This window comes from Bufo bufo, chromosome 1 (genome assembly GCF_905171765.1).
Source record: "Bufo bufo chromosome 1, aBufBuf1.1, whole genome shotgun sequence".
Taxonomy (NCBI): Eukaryota; Metazoa; Chordata; class Amphibia; order Anura; family Bufonidae; genus Bufo; species Bufo bufo.
In genome coordinates, this window is record NC_053389.1 from 646730746 (window position 1) to 646749842 (window position 19097).

Here is a 19097-nt window from a genome sequence, read left to right on the forward strand (position 1 = left end):
CCCTTTCCTCAGATACTGAGGTCAGGACTGTGTCAAATATTCTATATTCTGCCCTTGGGTTTTTACGCCCCAGGTGCATTATCTTGCACTTATCCACATTAAATTTCAGTTTCCAGAGTTCTGACCATTCTTCTAGTTTTCCTAAATCCTTTTCCATTTGGCGTTTCCCTCCAGGAACATCAACCCTGTTACATATCTTTGTGTCATCAGCAAAAAGACAAACCTTACCATCGAGGCCTTTTGCAATATCACTTATGAAGATATTAAACAAAATTGGTCCCAGTACAGATCCCTGTGGAACCCCACTGGTAACATGACCTTGTTTTGAATGTTCTCCATTGACTACAACCCTCTGTTGTCTGTCACTCAGCCACTGCCTAATCCACTCAACAATATGGGAGTCCATGCTCAATGACTGCAGTTTATTGATAAGTCTTCTATGTGGGACAGGATGCCTAATACTAGAACTCACACCCTTCTCTCATCCCTCACCTAGATCGATGAAGAAGAACGAAAACGAATAGAACTTTTGAAAGAGGAGGAGAGAAGGGAAGCAAGTGAAGAATTAGAGAAGTTTAAAGAACAGCAGAGAATAGAAGAGGAACAGAGGAAAGTCCAGATGGAGGAAGAAAAGAGGAGGAATGCTTTAAATAAATCTAAGTTCTCCAATTCTCCAAAGCCCTGCATACAAGGTACCTTTTTATCATTATTATTAGTATATTTATAAGCACCAACATATTCCGCAGCGCTGTACAGAGATTGTCATCACTCATATCTTTTAAACACAGAGCCAGAAACAGCTTTCATCATTATGTCAGTGGAATATGCTGGCCCTGTCAACCATTTGTCCTCTACAGTCTTATCTCTAGTCTCCTGACAGCTCATAAACACTTTTAAAGGGGTTTTCTAGCTTGCTTTATTTTTTTATTTTTTTTCCTTTCTATATATTTCCACCCCAGCCTGCGTTACCTATGGAAAACCCCACACTTACCTGCTCCCCACCACTCAATTCCGGGTCCCCGGCTCCCTTCTCTGGTCTGTCAGTCCCAGTCTGTAAATTTCTGGTTTGACTGGGTCATGTGTGCCACTACTTCCAATGCTGGCCTCCCAAGTGGCACATGACCCAGCAGTCACCTACCGCTTTGGTACACGTCACCGCTGAGGTCAGTTATTGGCTACATTGGTGCACGTGAGCTCATCCATCTGGAAGCTCACAGATGGAGACCAGCAGACCAGTAAAGAAAGCTGGAACAGCAGGTGAATCTGGATTTTTTGCACAGTTATTGCAGGTTAGGGATTAAAAAAATATAGAAAGCTGGAAAATCCCTTTAAGTTAGTTGAATTATGATGAAGACATAGACTTAAAGGCTATAGACATCTTGGGGGGGGGGGGGGGGGGGTGTTATGTTTTCATTTTACTCATATTGGGCTAAAAATCTTTTTTTTTCCCCTTATCTCTGATCTCCTGACCTCATGAACACGCATTATAGCTAAACTCTTATCAAAATGATAAGAATATGAATCGGGTGTTTATAAGGTCAGAAGATCAGAGATAAGGGTCCATTCACACATCCGTAAGTGTTTTGCGGATCTGCAAAACACGGACACCTGCAATGTGCGATCCGCAATTTGCGGACCGCACATCACAGGCACTATAATAGAAAATGCCTTTTCTGGTCCGCAATTGCGGACAAGAAAAGGACATGTTCTATTTTTTATTTTATTTTTAGGAACGGAATTGCGGATCTCGAAAAAACGGATGTGGATCCTGAAAATGCGGATTCGCATCCGTTCCAGCCCCATTGAAAGTGAATAGGTCCGCAAATTGCGGAACGAATGCGGACCCAAATTACGGACGTGCGAATGGACCCTAAGGCTTCACATGAGCGGACGTGACTGGTAAGTGATATCTCTGCCAGCAGACTCATTTTTAAACCATGTATTTGAAAAAAACAGTTGAAATTTTTTAATAAAGACCAATTGAAAAAATGGTTTATACCCTAAAATGAGTAAAATGCAATTATAAAGAGGTCTTTAAGCCTAAATAAGTGTGAAGAGAAAAAGGGCTAATTATTGAGCAGTTCTGTGACAGATTTCAGTGGGAAGAAGCAAGTATTGTCTGCAATGTAAGTGACACCTGAAAACTATAGACAACAAATGGTTGAAAATTCTTAATAAAGACTAACTGGAAAAATGCTAAATTAGTACAATGCAAAAATAAAAAACTAATTGCCCCCAAAGGCACCCTTGACCTATTAACTGAAAAAATAGAATACAAAACACTGCACAGGCTACAGATGTCACAGGAATATCTATTTTTCTCTTTTTTGTATTCACGATATTGTGGGTTTCTTTATTTCCTTTTGGTTTGTGTTTGCCCTCTTGTGGTGAAATGTGAATAAGAACGCAGCCATGAAAGACTCCAAAGATTGCTACTGGTGCACTCCTGTTTGCCCATTTATAAATGGGGCTGTTCACTTCTTGTTTTTGCTGTACATTTCAGATATACATTAACCCCTTCAACCCCGGGCCTGTTTTCACCTTCCTGCCCAGGCCATTTTTTGCAAATCTGACATGTCACTTTATGTGGTGATAACTTTAAAACGCTTTTACTTATACAGGCCATTCTGAGATTGTTTTCTCGTCACATATCGTACTTCATGACAGTGGTAAAAATTAGTAAAAAAAAACTAACTTTTTTTATTCATAAAAAAAATACCAAATTTGGAAAAATTAGCAAATTTACAAATTTTTATTTCTCTACTTTTATAATAGATAGTAATATTTTCAAAAATAGTAATTACTTTACATTCCCCATATGTCTACTTCATGTTTGGATCATTTTAAAAATGACATTTTATTTTTTGGGGACGTTAGAAGGCTTAGAAGTTTGGAAGCAAATCTTGAAATTTTTCGGAAAATTTCCCAAACCCACTTTTTAGGGACCAGTTCAGGTCTGAAGTCACTTTGTGAGGCTTACATAATAGAAACCACCCAAAAATGACCCCATTTTAGAAAACTACACCCCTCAAGGTATACAAAACTGATTTTACAAACTTTGTTAACCCTTTAGGTGTTTCACAAGAATTAATAGAAATGAAATTTCCGAATTTCACATTTTTGGCAGATTTTAAATTTTAATCAATTTTTTACAGTAGCAAAGCAAGGGTTAACAGCCAAATAAAACTCAATATTTATTACCCTGATTCTGCGGTTTACAGAAACACCCCACATGTGATCGTAAACTGCTGTACGGGCACACGGCAGGGCGCAGTAGGAAAGGAACGCCATATAGTTTTTGGAAGGCAAATTTAGCTGAACTGGTTTTTAGATGCCATGTCCCATTTGAAGCCCCCCTGATGCACCCCTACAGTAGAAACTCAAAAAAGTTACCTGAGGGATTAGGTCATGTGACTTTTTTATAGAGCAGATCGTTACGCACGTGGAAATACCTAATATGTCTACTTTTTCTTATTTAAGTTTTACACAATAATAGCATTTTTGAAACCGAAATAATGATATTTTAGTGTCTCCATAGACAGGTCTTTTTGGTACTATTTTGGGGGGCATACACCTTTTTGATCACTTGCTGTTGCAATTTTTGTGATGTAATGTGACAAAAAATGGCTTATTTTCTTTTACACAGTTTATAAAAATATTTTTTTTACAGTGTTCACCTGAGTGGTTAGGTCATGTGATATTTTTATAGAGCTGGTTTTTACGGACGTGGCGATACCTAATATATATACTTTTTACATTTCTTTCACTTTAGCACAGTAATAGCAGTTTTGAAGCAAAAAATACTCATATTTTAGTGTCTCCATTGTCTGAGAGTGATAGCTTTTTTATTTTTTGACCGATTCTCTTAGGTAGGTCTAATTTTTTGCGGGATAAGGTGACGGTCTGATTGGTACTATTTTGGGGGGGCATACACCTTTTTGATCACTTGCTGTTGCAATTTTTGTGATGTAATGTGACAAAAATAGCTTTTTTTTATTTTTATTTTTTACGGTGTTCACCTGAGGGGTTACGTTATGTGATATTTTTATAGAGCTGGTTGTTACGGACGTGACGATACCTAATATGTATATATATTTTTTATATATTTCACTTTAGCACAATAATAGCAGTTTTGAAACAAAAGAAATTTATGTTTTAGTGTCTCCATGTTCTAAGAGCTATACTTTATTTTTATTTTTTGGGCGACTGTCTTAGGTAGGCTCATTTTTGCAGGATTTAGTTAGGTAGGGAGGGGACGGTCTTTTGTCTATAAACCGAAAGGGGTGGGAAACTTGGTTTGTACAATGGATATTGTATAACAATATTACTTGATCTCATGTACGTCTTCTACTATGCTGGATGTTACATATTGTATTCAGGGAATTCATTTTATGACTGATCATGTAATGCTTTGGTAATACCTTTATTGGCTGTTGCATGTATATTGTGCAGACTATTTTCTTTCTCTGTATTTTTGCAATTTACAAAAAATTGTAATAAAAATTATCTGATTTAAAAAATAAAATAAAAATTATTATATTATAATAAATATATTCACAAATACCTTTCATTAGTTATAATGGCTCATTTTGTATGGGGAGCAATCATCAGATGAAATAAAATGTCTGCCGTCCTAATCATAATCACACAGGAGGACAAGTTACTTCACCACAATGAGCCATAGTGCTGCCTCATCCTCCTCTCCGCTTGTCAGGAATTATGATCCTGAATACACGTGAATCTCTGTGGGAATGGAGAAGGTGAGGAGACGAGAGGAGGGTGATTTGTGGCTAATGAGCAGCAGCACTTGAATGCAGTCTACATTACCACAGCTCCATATCACCACAGTCTGTCCTGTCCGTCCTCTCTGTACTTCATGTCTCCTCATGAATTAAATTCCCCAGAGATTCAGCTAAAGTTTTTATCATCTGTATTCAAGATCATAATCCATGACAAGTAGAGCAGAGAATAGGATGAGGCAGCTCCTTACCTCAGTGTTCTGAAGTAACTTGTCCTGCTGTGTGATTAGGACAGGTTTTGTGTGAACTAATGGGACGGTGGCCATTTTGTTTCTCCTGATAATTGCTCCCCAGACAAAACGAGCCATTATAACTAATGAAAGGTATTTGAGAATATATTTATTATAAAATAATATTTAAGTATTTTAATTTTCTTCATTCCCAGAGAACCCCTTTAAGTATGCTGCTATAACTTACTCCATGCACCAGCAAAATCAGGTCTGTGTGTTTTTTACAAGTAAACCTTAATTTTTATTTGTGTTGTATTAAAAGGAGTAAGCTGTATCAAAAGATAATAAGTATTCAGAGGTCAGTAACAATATTCCCTAAATTCACACTGCTGGGGGTCCCTTCTACAAATAGGCAACGATCGCTCACTTATACCTCATCCACACGTCAGTGATTTCCATCAGTGATTTTGAGCCAAAACCAGTTGCGGCTCTAAACACAGAACAGGAGCAGATCTTTCCCTTATACCTTATGTCTGTGGAGGCTCCAGTCCTGGTTTTGGCTCACAATCACTGATGGAAATCATTGACCAAAACACTGATGTGTGAATGAGGCTTTAATGGCGCTCACTAGGCCCTCTTCCACATGTGATGTGGACACTAAATAGTAAGCCAGTATAGGAGCACTCGCCTTGAGAAGGGCGACCCCCAGCCAGGTAGGAACATCAGACCTAAAATCACTACTATGTCACTTTTAAATGATCACTTCTACTCTTCCTCCAATGTGTTTTGCCAGGTAAAAATGAGCCTCACCCCCAGTGAACCGCATAGCAGGTAGACAGTATGTCAGGTTCAGAATGGCAGTGCCCCCTGCCGTTGTGTGTAGTGTTGTAGCCCGGCATCATTCACTGAGCGGCACAACCTATGGACAGGTGTGGAGGGGTTTCTAGAAAAAGTGCCCCCATTTTGAACACTTTTAGATTTCTGTGTCAGCCCAGTTCTTCTTTTATATATCTTTGTATTATGTAGTAGTTCTCCCAAAGAAGAAGAGAGCTCATCAGTATCTGATTGGTGGGAGTCCGACCCCCAGGACCCCCGCCGATCAGCTCTTTGAGAAAGCAGCGTTGTTCACAGTAGCGCCATGGCCTTCTTTCAGCTCGCCAAGCACAGCACTGTCCAATAGGGATGAGCTGCGCCTAGGCCATGTAACCGATGAACCTGATGTCACATGGCCTACGCAAAGCTGCAAGATGGCTGCGGCTCTACTGTGAGGGTAGGTCATCAGTTAAACAATCTCGGAAAAAACCCTTTAAAAGGATATAACTGATATTGCTGATTTATCACTTTCCTCAAATACCACCATGTTATCAAAACTGCCATATTCTAAAGTTATTAGCCTACCATTGTGCCCTGTGGCAAATCTGTTTTCATATTCCTGCAGTGGAGCTCACAATGCTTCTCCTCCTTCCCTTCAGTAACCACTTCTTTGTGCAGTGTCAGAGATAGATGGATGTATAGACAGACAGACAGGCCGATAGATAAACATAAGGATGAATTTTGCTCTAACAAATGATGGACATTCGCACAAGTTATGATGGTTAGAAATCCAGTTACACAGAGCGTTTTGAATATGTGGCGTTAGGCGCATTTCACACCAGATCCGGGAGGCTGTTCTGGCAGGGACCAACCTGCTGGATCTCTCTGTAGCTGGCTTTGCTGGAAGCTACTGTCTGGCCTCATTTAACTATAAGGCCTCTTTCACACGAGCGTGTCCGGATAAGGTCCGGATGCGTTGCGGCAAACCCACACGAGTAGGTACGCAATTGCAGTCAGTTTTGCACGCGCGTGATAAAAAACTTAATGTGGTACCCAGACCCGAACTTCTTCACAGAAGTTCAGGTTTGGGTTGAAGGTTGTGTAGATTGTATTATTTCCCCTTATAACATGGTTATAAGGGAAAATAATAGCATTCTGAATACAGAATGCTTAGTAAAATAGGGCTGGAGGGGTTAAAAAAAAAATAAGAATTATAATTTAACTCACCTTAATCCACTTGTTCGCGCAGCCCGGCTTCTCTTCTCTCTTCATCTGTGAGGAATAGGACCTTTGATGACGTCACTGCGTTCATCACATGATCCTAAAAGTGGCCCCATGTTGTAGGTGGGTTCAAACTGACAGAAGACAGGCCAAAGCAAGTAGGCAAGGACAACTGGAATAGGCGTGGCCTGCAATTCCGTAGTGCAGCACAGAATACCGCCCCAGCAGAACCAAATGCCACAGGACAGCACAAAGTACTGCCACCCCCCAACCACAGTATTCAACTGTATCACCATCATGAGGACAGTAATACAGTTGAGTTCAGGAGGGCACCCGCGGCTGTTGAGCATCAGATCATTATGTACCTGGCCTGCAGCCATCAAGAGGGCTTGAGTGGCCCCCTGGGCATCTGCCCACCAGGAAATTTCCCTGTAGGGTCTGTGGCCAATCCACCCCTGTTGCCACCTATTACCCTCCTCCTATTGTTAAATGTTGTTTTATGGTACAGTTGTTACCTTTGATTACCTGAAGAGGGAATTCTTCACGCGTGAGCCCCGGCATAAATTCGTACTTGTAATAAAGACCCTCAGCAATGTTCTCGGTATATATGTGTGTCTTTTATTGCAGACGCTGTATCACTAAGCCCATGTGTCTTTCATATGCTTGTGAGGTTGTTGGATGCCCAGTTATTTTATGCTGTCTCCTCCTTGCTCGCTCTTTCTACATTTCATTTTCACATAATTTTAAGCAAGAAAGGAAACAAAATTGGGTCATTTTTGGTCATTTCCACTTGATTTATGTCTATTATAAAATTATATAGCCACCGTAAGCCGACCAATCACCTCTTTCTTTTCACGGACACCCATACATATGTGGTATACTTGTGTTATAAAACCAGGGCTGTGGAGTCGGTAGATAAATGTTCCGACTCCGACTCCGACTCCTCAGTTTTATGTACTTCCGACTCCTCTGTATTAATATGCGAATGTATTTTATACATTCCTTGAGGGAAAGAAACGCAACCTACCACAGAACTACTGGCTGGGAAGCTGCCTTCTCCTTTGTGTGCTTATCTTCTGCTGAAGATAGGGTAGTGGGGGGATCCAGGAAGGGGCATTTATTTTAAAACATGATTTTCCTAGGAGAATCCCATAGTCATGTTTAAAGTTTAAGCTAACAATCGGAGTTTACAAGTTTTTATAGCCTTAGCTAAATGACAGCAGTTTTTCCAATGGTTTACAGCTTCAGTCTTGAACTATTGGCCCTCCATTCCCTTCACTTATACAAGTGTCTCACTCTCTAGTCCTGCAAAAAACATATTTATTTAATCCCTTATCAGTGAGAGGCTAGGTTACAAATGGACGCTGCGTTCCCTGTAACAGCGGAACACAACGCAATGGAAAGTATAAGTATTGCAGCTCCTAATTGTGCGTTGCGTGCCATATAGTGAAGCACATGAAAAGCATGCTTCTTCACGGTCACTTAACGTGTTCGTTTTGCGGTTACGTGAGGCACTGCATGCATTGGTCTTTATTCTTACAGTAAAGAAGTCATTAATTATAACTTTTTTTGAATTGGGACATTTAAACTTGCTTTTTTTTTTTATTCCAATCTAAATTTAGTAGGAGTCGGAGTCGGTGCATTGTTTGCCGACTCCGACTCCAGGTACCCAAAATTTCCCCCGACTCCGACTCCTCGACTCCGACTCCACAGCCCTGTATAAAACATTTCATTTGTATTTTATGTCATCCAGCAGAAAAGCCCAGGATTGAAAAGACCCTGCCTCCTACCAGGAAATGTGGCAGCATTAAAATCCAGTTTACCCCTCGGGTCTTCCCTACCGCTCTAAGGGAATCCCGGTTGGCAGAAGAGGAAGAGGTAAGCAAATCAGTGTCCTGTACAATTTACTCTTCCCTCTTATACCAGATCTATCATTGGCCTGAAACGGATGTTCCTTGGTTGATAGGAAGTGGATAACTTCTGTAGTGTTTGAGTAGTGCTGCAGCACTACTCATGTATTACTACTGCAAATAATAATCCAGACTCATGGGAACACATTCCCTTTAAAAGACCTTCCCTCCTGCTGAATATAAATTATAGTCCAAACTGAATGGCCTTTATATCATAAGTATGTAAATTCATACCCTGAGTCCATGTGGTCTTTGTGACAACATTTTCAATAGATGGTGGCCTCTCATCCAAAGCAGACAGCAGGGAGTTTTTTTGGGATGCTAATCTGATATTGCTGGAAAAAAATAAATGAACCCTTTCCTCATAGGTATTACCGCGTCCCAAAATGCCCAAACTATTAAAATATAAACTTATTTATCCCATGGGATGATTGCCGTAACGGAAAAAAACATAAAAATGCCCAATGTGACGTTTTTGTCTCTTCATCTCCCATAAAAAATGGAATAAAAAGTGATCAAAAAGTTATACACATTCCAAAATGTAGAATGAAGGTAACCGGTCAGATTTACGGCATTTGGAATTTATTTCCAGCTTCCCACTACATCGTATCCAATATAAGATAGTGTTATTAGAAAGTACAACTTGTCCCACAAAAAACATGCCCTAATACAGCTATGTGATTGGAAAAATAAAAAAGTTATGGCTGCCCTTCAGGGAGTTAAAAAATGAAAACTCCTCGCTTGGTTCTTGAAGAGTTAATATATTCATACATTTCTAGGGGGAATAACTAGAGAAAGCCTGGAGAGCGTTGACGAGCACAGTTATAAACATTATGCTAGTCGCTTGGATTTTGTATGTTTTACCAGTGGGATTTCGCCAGGTGAGCTAGGTTTAAAGTAGGGTTGCACCGGGTATCAAAATTTTCGATACCCAATTGATTCTTTTGTACCGGGTTTGATACAATACCAGGATTTGCTATTTTCCAATACTAGGCTGCGTTACTGCTAGTATCAGTTAGAGAACATGGCATGTGCCACTCTCAGTGCGCACCATGTTCTCCTCAGCCGGCACAGTGGAGAAGGAGGCAGTCGCTCCCTCCCCATTGTGACGCGGGTGCCGTTAGCCACCAATGAGGATATAGTATTGAGGAGGAGGGGAGGGGCAACTGTGGGGTTAATTGCCGCGGTTCGGTGGATCCCAGCACCCTGTCATTGAGGCTGGGTATGTGATACGGCTGGCACCCGCAGCCTACAGGGTTAATCATATGCATTGATGGCGCAGTACGCCCCCCCCAGTATTATATTCATTGGTGGCAGTGGCCACAGGGTCCCCTCTTCATTGGTAGCAGTGGCAGCTTCTGATCGGAGCCCCAGCAGTGAAATCCTGGGGCTCCGATCGGTTACCATGGCAGCCAGGACGCTACTGAAGCCCTGGCTGCTATGGTAATCTCTCTGCTGCTGTGTGCACACACAGAGCACAGGGCAGCAGGGAGAGTGTGAAGTCCTATTCACCCTAATAGAGCTCTATCAGGGTGAATAGGACAAGGGTTCTAGCCCCTAAGGTGGCTAAAGTTTAAAAAAAATATATATATTAAAAGTTTAAATCACCCCCAATATATTGGGTATCGCCACGTCCGAAAAAGACCGAACTATTAAAGTAATAAAAAATATCTCCTATGCGGTGAACGCCGTGACAGGAAAAAATAAAATAAAAAAAACACGATTTGCTATTTTATAGTCAAATTGTTCCCCCAAAAAATAGGATAGGACTGTTCTATTATAGGCCAGACCTTCCATAAAATGTGGAATGCACACTGCTTTTTTTGTGCTTTATTGTTTTTCGCATGGTAGCGAGTAGGGGTGGGCAATATGGCCTAAAATCTATATTGCGATATAATTTTAAGCATGTGCGATATGCAATATATATTGCGATATATTCTATATTTCGGGATTGGGGAGTAAACTTTTTTTTTACTTTTTATTTAATAACTATTAGCCTCCTTAGGGGCTAGAACCCTTGTCCTATTCACCCTAATAGAGCTCTATCAGGGTGAATAGGACTTCACACTCTCCCTGCTGCTCTGTGCCCTGTGCACACGGCAGCAGGGAGCTGACTATGGCAGCCAGGGCTTCAGTAGCGTCCTGGCTGCCATGGTAACCGATCGGAGCCCCGCGATTACACTGCTGGGGCTCCGATCAGAAGCTGCCACCCTGGGGCCACTGCCACCAATGATTTAATCGTGTGGAGGGGGGGCGCAATTAATATAATAATTAGAAGAGGGCGAGTAGAAGGGAGGGGCTGTGGCCACATGCTTAAAATTATATTGCAATATAGATTTTAGGCCATATCGCCCACCCCTACTCGCTACGATGCGAAAAACAATAAAGCACAAAAAAAGCCGTGTGCATTCCACATTTTATAGAAGGTCCGGCCTAATTGCGTGTTTTTTTATTTAATTTTTTCCTGTCACGGCATTCACCGCATAGGAGATATTTTTTATTACTTTAATAGTTCGGTCTTTTTCGGATGTGGCGATACCCAATATATTGGGGGTGATTTAAACTTTTAATATTTAAATTTTTTAAACTTTAGCCACCTTAGGGGGCTAGAACCCTTGTCCTATTCACCCTAATAGAGCTCTATCAGGGTGAATAGGACTTCACACTCTCCCTGCTGCCCTGTGCCTCAGACATGAATATAGTTAATATGCCTAAATACAAAGGGTAGCCTGCATGTGCCGGCCATATCCCATACCTGGCCATGTCCCCCAGAACCAGTGCCATCAGCCCCCAAGCCCCATGGCATTTGCAATCATCTGCCTCAGACATGTCCCCCAGAGCCAGTGCCATCAGATCAGCCTCATGGCCATCCTTTGCAAATAGATTATTCCCCCACCCCCCCTCCCCCCGGAAGAATCGCTATACTTACCCTTCCTGCAGGGTGCGCGGCGAGTCGGCAGTCCGCAGGTGTCGAGTCTTCATCCCAGCATGCATTGCAGGACCTGACGTCACTCACAGCGACAGCCAGCGGTCTGACGCTCTGTGCACACCAGACCCTGGCCACTACAGTACAGCGCGGAATCGGGAGCCGGAGCCACGGAGCGGTGAGAAGTTTCGTCTATTCACTACAGCTCCGTGGTCATATCGCGGTCCGGTGATATATGCGATATGGACAAAATCTGTATCGTTGCACAGATTCATATCGTCCATATTGCATATCGCATATATCGCCCACCCCTAGTAGCGAGTATCGCAATACTTTTTTATGGTATTAAAATCAAATCAAAATTTTGGTATCGTGACAATGCTAGTTTAAAGTGCACTTGTTATTTTGGTCATTTTTCAGAATAGGCTGTCATGTAGGTGCACATGAGGAATAACATTATATGACTTGTGTCTGACATTTTTAGCAGTTACCCTTCTGTAGGCCCCATCTCTCATTTTCAGTTCTCACTGAGCAAGTTTCTCCAATAGACAAGACATGGAGAAAATAGGAGATTCCGCCCCCTGTAGCACACCTTTATAAGCAGCAGCTGCACCATATAGGAGAAGTACAGAGAATTACAGCACAGGATCGGTGCGAGAACGGAGTGGGGAGAGCTGTGGCTGGAGGACCCCGGGGTCCATCCACCACCAAGTGCTGCTCCTATAGAAAAGAATGGGAGCGCACCGCGCATGCGCGTTCCCTGCTGCCATTCATTTCTATGGGGCAGACAGAAATAGCCGAGCCAGCGCTCGGCTATTTTCGTGGCCCCATTGAAATGAATGGAGGGCGGCTTCGCATGTGCAGTGCGTCCTTCTAAGGGTACTTTCACACTAGCGTTTTTTGTTTTCCGGTATTGAGTTCCGTCACAGGGGCTCAATACCGGAAAAGAACTGATCAGTTTTATCCTAATGCATTCTGAATAGAGAGCATTACATTCAGGATGCATCAGTTCAGTCCCTCTTACGTTTTTTGGCCAGAGAAAATACCGCAGCATGCTGCAGTTTTCTCTCTGGCCTAAAATCCTGAGCACTTGCCGGATCCTGCATTAATTTCCATTGAAATGCATTAATGCCGGATCCGGCCTCAAGTGTTCCGGCAAAACGGATCCGGTTTTGCGATCTGCAGATGCGTCTCACACATGCATCCGATTGCCGGATCCGGCAGGCATTTTCGGCGACGGAACTGCCTGCCGGAATCCTCTGCCGCAAGTGTGAAAGTACCCTTACTCATGCTACTTCCTATTGAAATGAATGGGAGGCTTTTTTAAGTTGTTTTTGGATCTGAGTCCGAAATGCTCCAAAATCGGTGCCAAAAAACTGTGAGTGAACTGGCCCCAAGGGTTTATTTGGGCCTGTGCTAGAAGTCAGTAATAGCATGCTTTGGGAACTATAGTGCATTTCTGTATAGGCTCGTGAAGAGCTCTTACTTCTTTCAGATATACTCTACAATGTACGATTCCTATGAGAAATATGTTACTGTAAAGAATTAATTATCAGAAGATTCCTATTATTCTTTTCTTCTGTGCATTGCAGTGGTTACAGAAACAGGCAGAGGCCCGCAGAGCAATTAACACCGACAACCTTGACCTTCAAGACTTCAAAGAAGAGGAGAAAAACCCAGAGTGGCTGAAGGACAAAGGAAAGTAAGTGGACGGTACAGTATCCTGGAGAAGTAATGAAAGGAGGGTCTTCTATTAATTTGCTCTCTTTTTTTACTTACCATGTTTTTAGCTTTATCAGATGTACTTTTTCCCGCCAGGCGTGGGGGGGGGGGGGGGAATAGAAGGGCGTCTTATAAAGTGAAATCTAATGAGTGCTTCCATTATGGACGCACTCACTAGTCTGCAGGAGGCACAGGGAGTAGTGAGTGAAGTGCTGTACTCAACCCTTCCTGTTCTTCTCCAGGCCCAAGCTGCACTGTCCTGACTGCGCACAGTGTCAGGATGTAGTGTGCACACTGTGACTTGATGCTGCGCACAGTCAGATCACTGTGCAGTGGGGGCCCGAAGGAGACCAGGGAGCGTGACTACAAGAGAGACCGGCGGATCTGCAGAGTAGCGGCGAGCAGGAGAGGTAAGTTATTTATTTTAGCTCTGACTGGGTCTAATCAGAGGTCTGATGAGGGGGTCTGATCTGAGGTTTGATATAGGGGTCTGATATGGGGGTCTTATCTGAGGATTTGATATGGGGGTTTGATCTGAGGTATGATATGGGGGTCTGATCTGAGGTATGATATGGGGGTTTGATCTGAGGTATGATATGGGGGTTTGATCTGAGGTATGATATGGGGGTCTGATCTGAGGTATGATATGGGGGTCTGATCAAAAATATTTTTTTTCTTAATTTCATCCTTTAAAGCCTAGGTGTGTCTTATAAAGCAAAAAATATGGGTAATATACCACCTTATGACAACCATTAATTTATTGTATTATATATTATTTTTTTTACTATTTTTAGAATTTCTCAGTCTTTTATTTCTTTTACTATGTATTTCTTAGTCTTTTTTATTGTGTAAGTGTATTTTTTATTTTCTATTTAGTATTTGAGACTTCTTTTTAACATCAGTGTTTTTATTTTTCCTTTTTCTGAGATTTCATTTTGACCTCTGTATTGCATGCAAAACAAAGTGAGGCAGATTTAATAATGATAATGTGCCAGACTTCTGGCTCAAATTGCCGTGTGCCACATTTATTGTCTTGTCATGCTTTTTTTGTGCCATGCTCGCCAGACGCTGTGGCTGGAGCTGCGAAACCGTGCGTCAAATCTGCAGAACTTACTTTCACAGGTTTGACAGAAAGTGAGTCAACTAACAGGTGGCATAACCTTAGATGAGACCGTCCACAGATGCACCGAATTTATCATCCAGCATCAGCCACCGCAATAAATCTGACGCATCTTTACACTGTTTGGTCTACATTTACTAAATCTTAGACAGTATTAATCAATCTGTTCCAGTATTTTAGACTACTTCTTATTCTAACCCTATGCTTTTCTCCGCCGTAGTAAACTTTTTGCTAGCGGTGACTATTTAGCAGCCGTGAATGCCTTGAACCTAGCGATACGATTAAATGACAGGATGCCAGCCCTTTATCTCAATCGATCAGCCTGCCATCTTAAATTGAGAAACCTCCATAAAACTATTGAAGACACCTCCAAGGTAATACCTAAAGGATGTTCTGTATGATTCTCAAGGTGGTTGATTTAGACTAACCAATAATTGTCCAGATTAACGGGAACGACCGTTCTTGCGCACGCTCATTCCCAACAATCTGGCCGTTCATCGGGTGATACTGTCGTTCGTGCAGACACCACCAATCATCGTTTCTGGGCAGCAGAAACAATGATTTCTTCATTTGCATGCAGCGATCTCCTTCACAGTATTAGGCCAAATGCACACTGCCGTGTTCCACGGCCGTGAGCGGTCCGTGGTATGCCGGCCTGGTTTCCTGCTGACAGCAGGAGCGCACGGCGTCATTGGTTGCTATGACGCCGTGCGCTTCCTGCCGCCGCTGCACTACAGTAATACACTGGTATGATCTATACGAGTTCATTACTGTAGTGCAGCGGCGGCATGAAGCGCACGGCGTCATAGCAACCAATGACGCCGTGCGCTCCTGCTGTCAGCAGGAATCCAGGACGGGATACCACGGACCGCTCACGGCCGTGTGCATTCGGCCTTAGGATGAGAGATTGCTATTGAGATCCCTCATCCTAATACCGTGAAGGAGATCGCTGCATGTAAATGCAGTGGTCTCCTTCACTGAACGAGCAGCCGATTGTCGGGAAGGAACGCTTCCTTTTCGACAATCAGCCGCTCCATTGACCATCAAAAATTCATCATAAATTCTTTAAAGATATTTTAACCATACAAATGTGATTTAAGCAAATGGGTCATTTTGTAATTACTTGTTCTCTTTAAAGCACTAACCCTTGTGCACATGAACTTTTCATGACTTGGGAGATATAGATTTTTATCGAGTAGCGTGCAGCATTATGAAGAGTCTTCCACTGGCTTTTGTTTATTTGCTAATGATTTTATCATTGGGCAATTCCATTTGTGACGGAATCACTATTTAAGTATGTGCTTCCACATTTGACAGTAAATAAGTCTGCTACTAAAGTATATGCTATATGCATTTTGGCATTGTGTGACAAAGCATATATGAGACTGTACATTTAAGCAAAAATACTTATATTTTTTGCTTTTGTTACATTGTGTAAATTGTCCATAACATGTTGTGACGGAATCACTTTTCAAGGACACAAAGAGATGAGTTTGTTTCAAAAAGAATAAATCTCTGTGAATGTAAAAGAAAAAGATAATGTTTCTGTTATATATGTTATACATTACTTAGTATATAGCCTAGTAGCAGATATCATTTTTCTCACTTTGTTATACAACATAGCTTACCATCGATTTCAGCACTGTGACGGAATCGCCAGTTGTCCTTCACAGTGTAATGAAAGATTTTATTTAACCTAAGTTTTCTTTAATGAATATTTAAAAGCTTATAATGTTCTTTTATACAAGCAGCACTTATTCTGCATTAACGGAGTTCGCAAATACATTACAGAGCACGAAACTACCAACATTTAACAATGATGTAGTCCTTTAAACCAGGTGACATCCAACTGATATCACTGTTGTAGAACTCTTCCCCAACAGCATTGACCTGCTGATTACTTGCTCTGGGACTTAAAGATTGGGATGGAGAGGGAAACTGATCACTGAGGCATTGTACAACTTTTATGATTTTCCGTGGACTGCGCGGAAGAACTCTCTTGACCCGCTTAAAGGGGTTGTTCGGGTTCAGAGCTGAACCCGGACATACCTCCATTTGCCCCCCGGCAGCCCCCCTGACATGAGCATCGGAGCAGTTCATGCTCCGATGCTCTCCTTTGCCCTGCGCTAAATTGCGCAGGGCAAAGGCATTTTTTGGAGATCCAGTGACGTACCGGGACTCTCCATGGGGCTGCCAGGCACTGATGGGCGGGATTTGGCTCTGCCCTAGCCAGTGAAACTGCTAGGGTAGAGCTAAAGCCCGCACCTCAGAGCTGGTGACGTCACCAACGTTTCCGCCCGGCAGTGTGTTATTGAAAACAAAAGAGCCCTTGCCCTGCACTATTTAGCGCAGGGCAAGGGAGCGCATCGGAGCATGAGATGCTCCGATACTAGCCTCAAGGGAGCTGTCTGGGTGAAAATAAGGGTATGTCCGGGTTCAGCTCTGAACCCGGACAACCCCTTTAAGTGCTTTCCAAAGACTTTGCCTACTTTTGTACAGAAATGATGAAGGTAAAGCATATTCATGACTGCATGGAGTATCGGCAACTGCTGTAGATATAGAAGCTTTATCTTGTGAACTGTCTTCTGCTTGTCTCTGTATTTTCTTTGAGCAATATTATGCTGTTTGTTGAATTTCTTAAGTGTCTTGGTGTCATTGCTGTCCGCTTGTCTTGCTTCCGATCCTTTAATTTCATTGCTTCATGCAGGCCTGCATATTTTTGTCTTTGTCGACTTTCACGTCGTCTCTCAGCATCAGTTTTGCCCATCTTTCTCACAAGTTGCTACAAACTCAAAGACCTAAAATAAATTGGATGCTTCATAGACCTATACTACCACTCTAGTTAGCATGAAATAGCCTTATGGACATTCAGGTGATTCCGTCACAGTGCCATAACTGTCCTAATAACATGGGAAAATTTGTGACTTTTTACAGTAATAATCCTGGTAAAGGTAGTGCTTTGCACAAAACTTTTTACTGACCTGTATAAAATACAGACCCGTATAGCAAGAAAAATCTCGGTTATCGTGACGGAATCACATGCTCATGCACACCATCTTTAAACAGCTAGTGGTTGAGTTGTAAACATGGTGGAAAGTCTCTATCTATTAATATCAAATCTCTAATGCATGCTACAAGGGACTGCACTTACCAAACAAATGTCAAAACGTCCTGGCTTACTTGATGGTATCACAAACTTGACAAAGAATGCACCATCTGTGCAAGCAAATCGGCCATCTTGGTTTACAATGTTGCTACATCAAGGCGCCTTTTTTTTAAAGTTACAAAACAATATTTCCTTGAACTTTAGATTGTGTACATTAATATTACACACATATTGTGTTTTTCAATACAATTTCATTTTTGTGTGATGGGGTTGACATTTCCATGGAATTGCCCATTGTTTTCATGCGCCTTGTGTTTCTTCATGATTTCCTGTTGGTACTCCTATACTGCCTGTGATAATATTCTATGTTATGTGTGTATTTTAGAGCTCTACACTATCATGACCACAGCTATGTAAAACATGCAGTTAATTTTATGCTGTACACAATATTTTTCATCATCTGCCATTGCAGATAGCAAGGAGCTGACGTAGGTTCCTTGTGTAACGCATATTGGTTAATCTGTTGGGCTCTGTAGCTCCAGCCCACGACCCTTCCCAAAAGCGGCAAGGGTGTTGGAGAAAGAGGAAAAGAAAAAAAAAAGAAGTAAAAAACTGGCCAAAACTTGCAATTATGATACATTTTCTCCTATGTCTTTTCTGGAAATTAAAGCAAATGTTATAGAGCAGAGTGATGACATGGGAAAACCTGTCCTTCCATAGCAACATCACATCATGTCTTAGCCAGGATGTCTCAGACCATTGGGATGATGTAGTTCTAGTTTGTTGCCCCTTGGTATCCCAGGCAGGAAAGTGTAGGCAACAATCAGGCTACAGATCTGCGGCTCTCACTCTGCAGTCATTCTGCAGATCTCCTTAAAGATTGCTGGTGCTGTTGTGTCTAGGTCTGGTCTGTAACTTAGCAGAGACATATCAGGTAAGTATAAAAAAAAAAAAAAAAAAAAAACCTGGAACTCCTATTTCTCTTGTGGCACTGCTAGGCTGGATACGTCAGGCAGGTGGTGCAGTAAAAAGGTTATACTTTATTCGTCTACACGTTTCAAGGGCATAGGGCCCTCATCCTCAGGACAATCAGTGTGATTGTCCTGAGGAAGAGGGCCCTATGCCCATCACACTGATTATCCTGAGGAAGAGGGCCCTATGCCCTTGAAACGTGTAGACGAATAAAGTATAACCTTTTTACTGCACCACCTGCCTGACGTATCCAGCCTAGCAGCGCCACAAGAGAAATAGGAGTTCCATTTTTTTTTCTTTTTCTTTTTACTTACCTGATATCGCCTCCGCACTTAACC

At 42.0% G+C, this 19097-nt stretch overlaps 1 protein-coding gene across 2 annotated transcripts in view; it reads left to right on the plus strand.

The window, feature by feature from the left end:
- Window positions 1-19097, plus strand: part of DNAAF4 (dynein axonemal assembly factor 4) — a 42103-nt gene that overhangs the window by 7908 nt on the left and 15098 nt on the right. The window contains exons 4-7 of one of the 2 annotated variants that reach the window (XM_040413917.1): window positions 497-692; window positions 8757-8881; window positions 13432-13541; window positions 14902-15055. In XM_040413917.1, coding sequence (XP_040269851.1) covers window positions 497-692; window positions 8757-8881; window positions 13432-13541; window positions 14902-15055 — 585 coding nt within the window. The remainder of the gene's footprint in view (window positions 1-496; window positions 693-8756; window positions 8882-13431; window positions 13542-14901; window positions 15056-19097) is intronic. The other variant, XM_040413918.1, reaches the window with a different exon arrangement.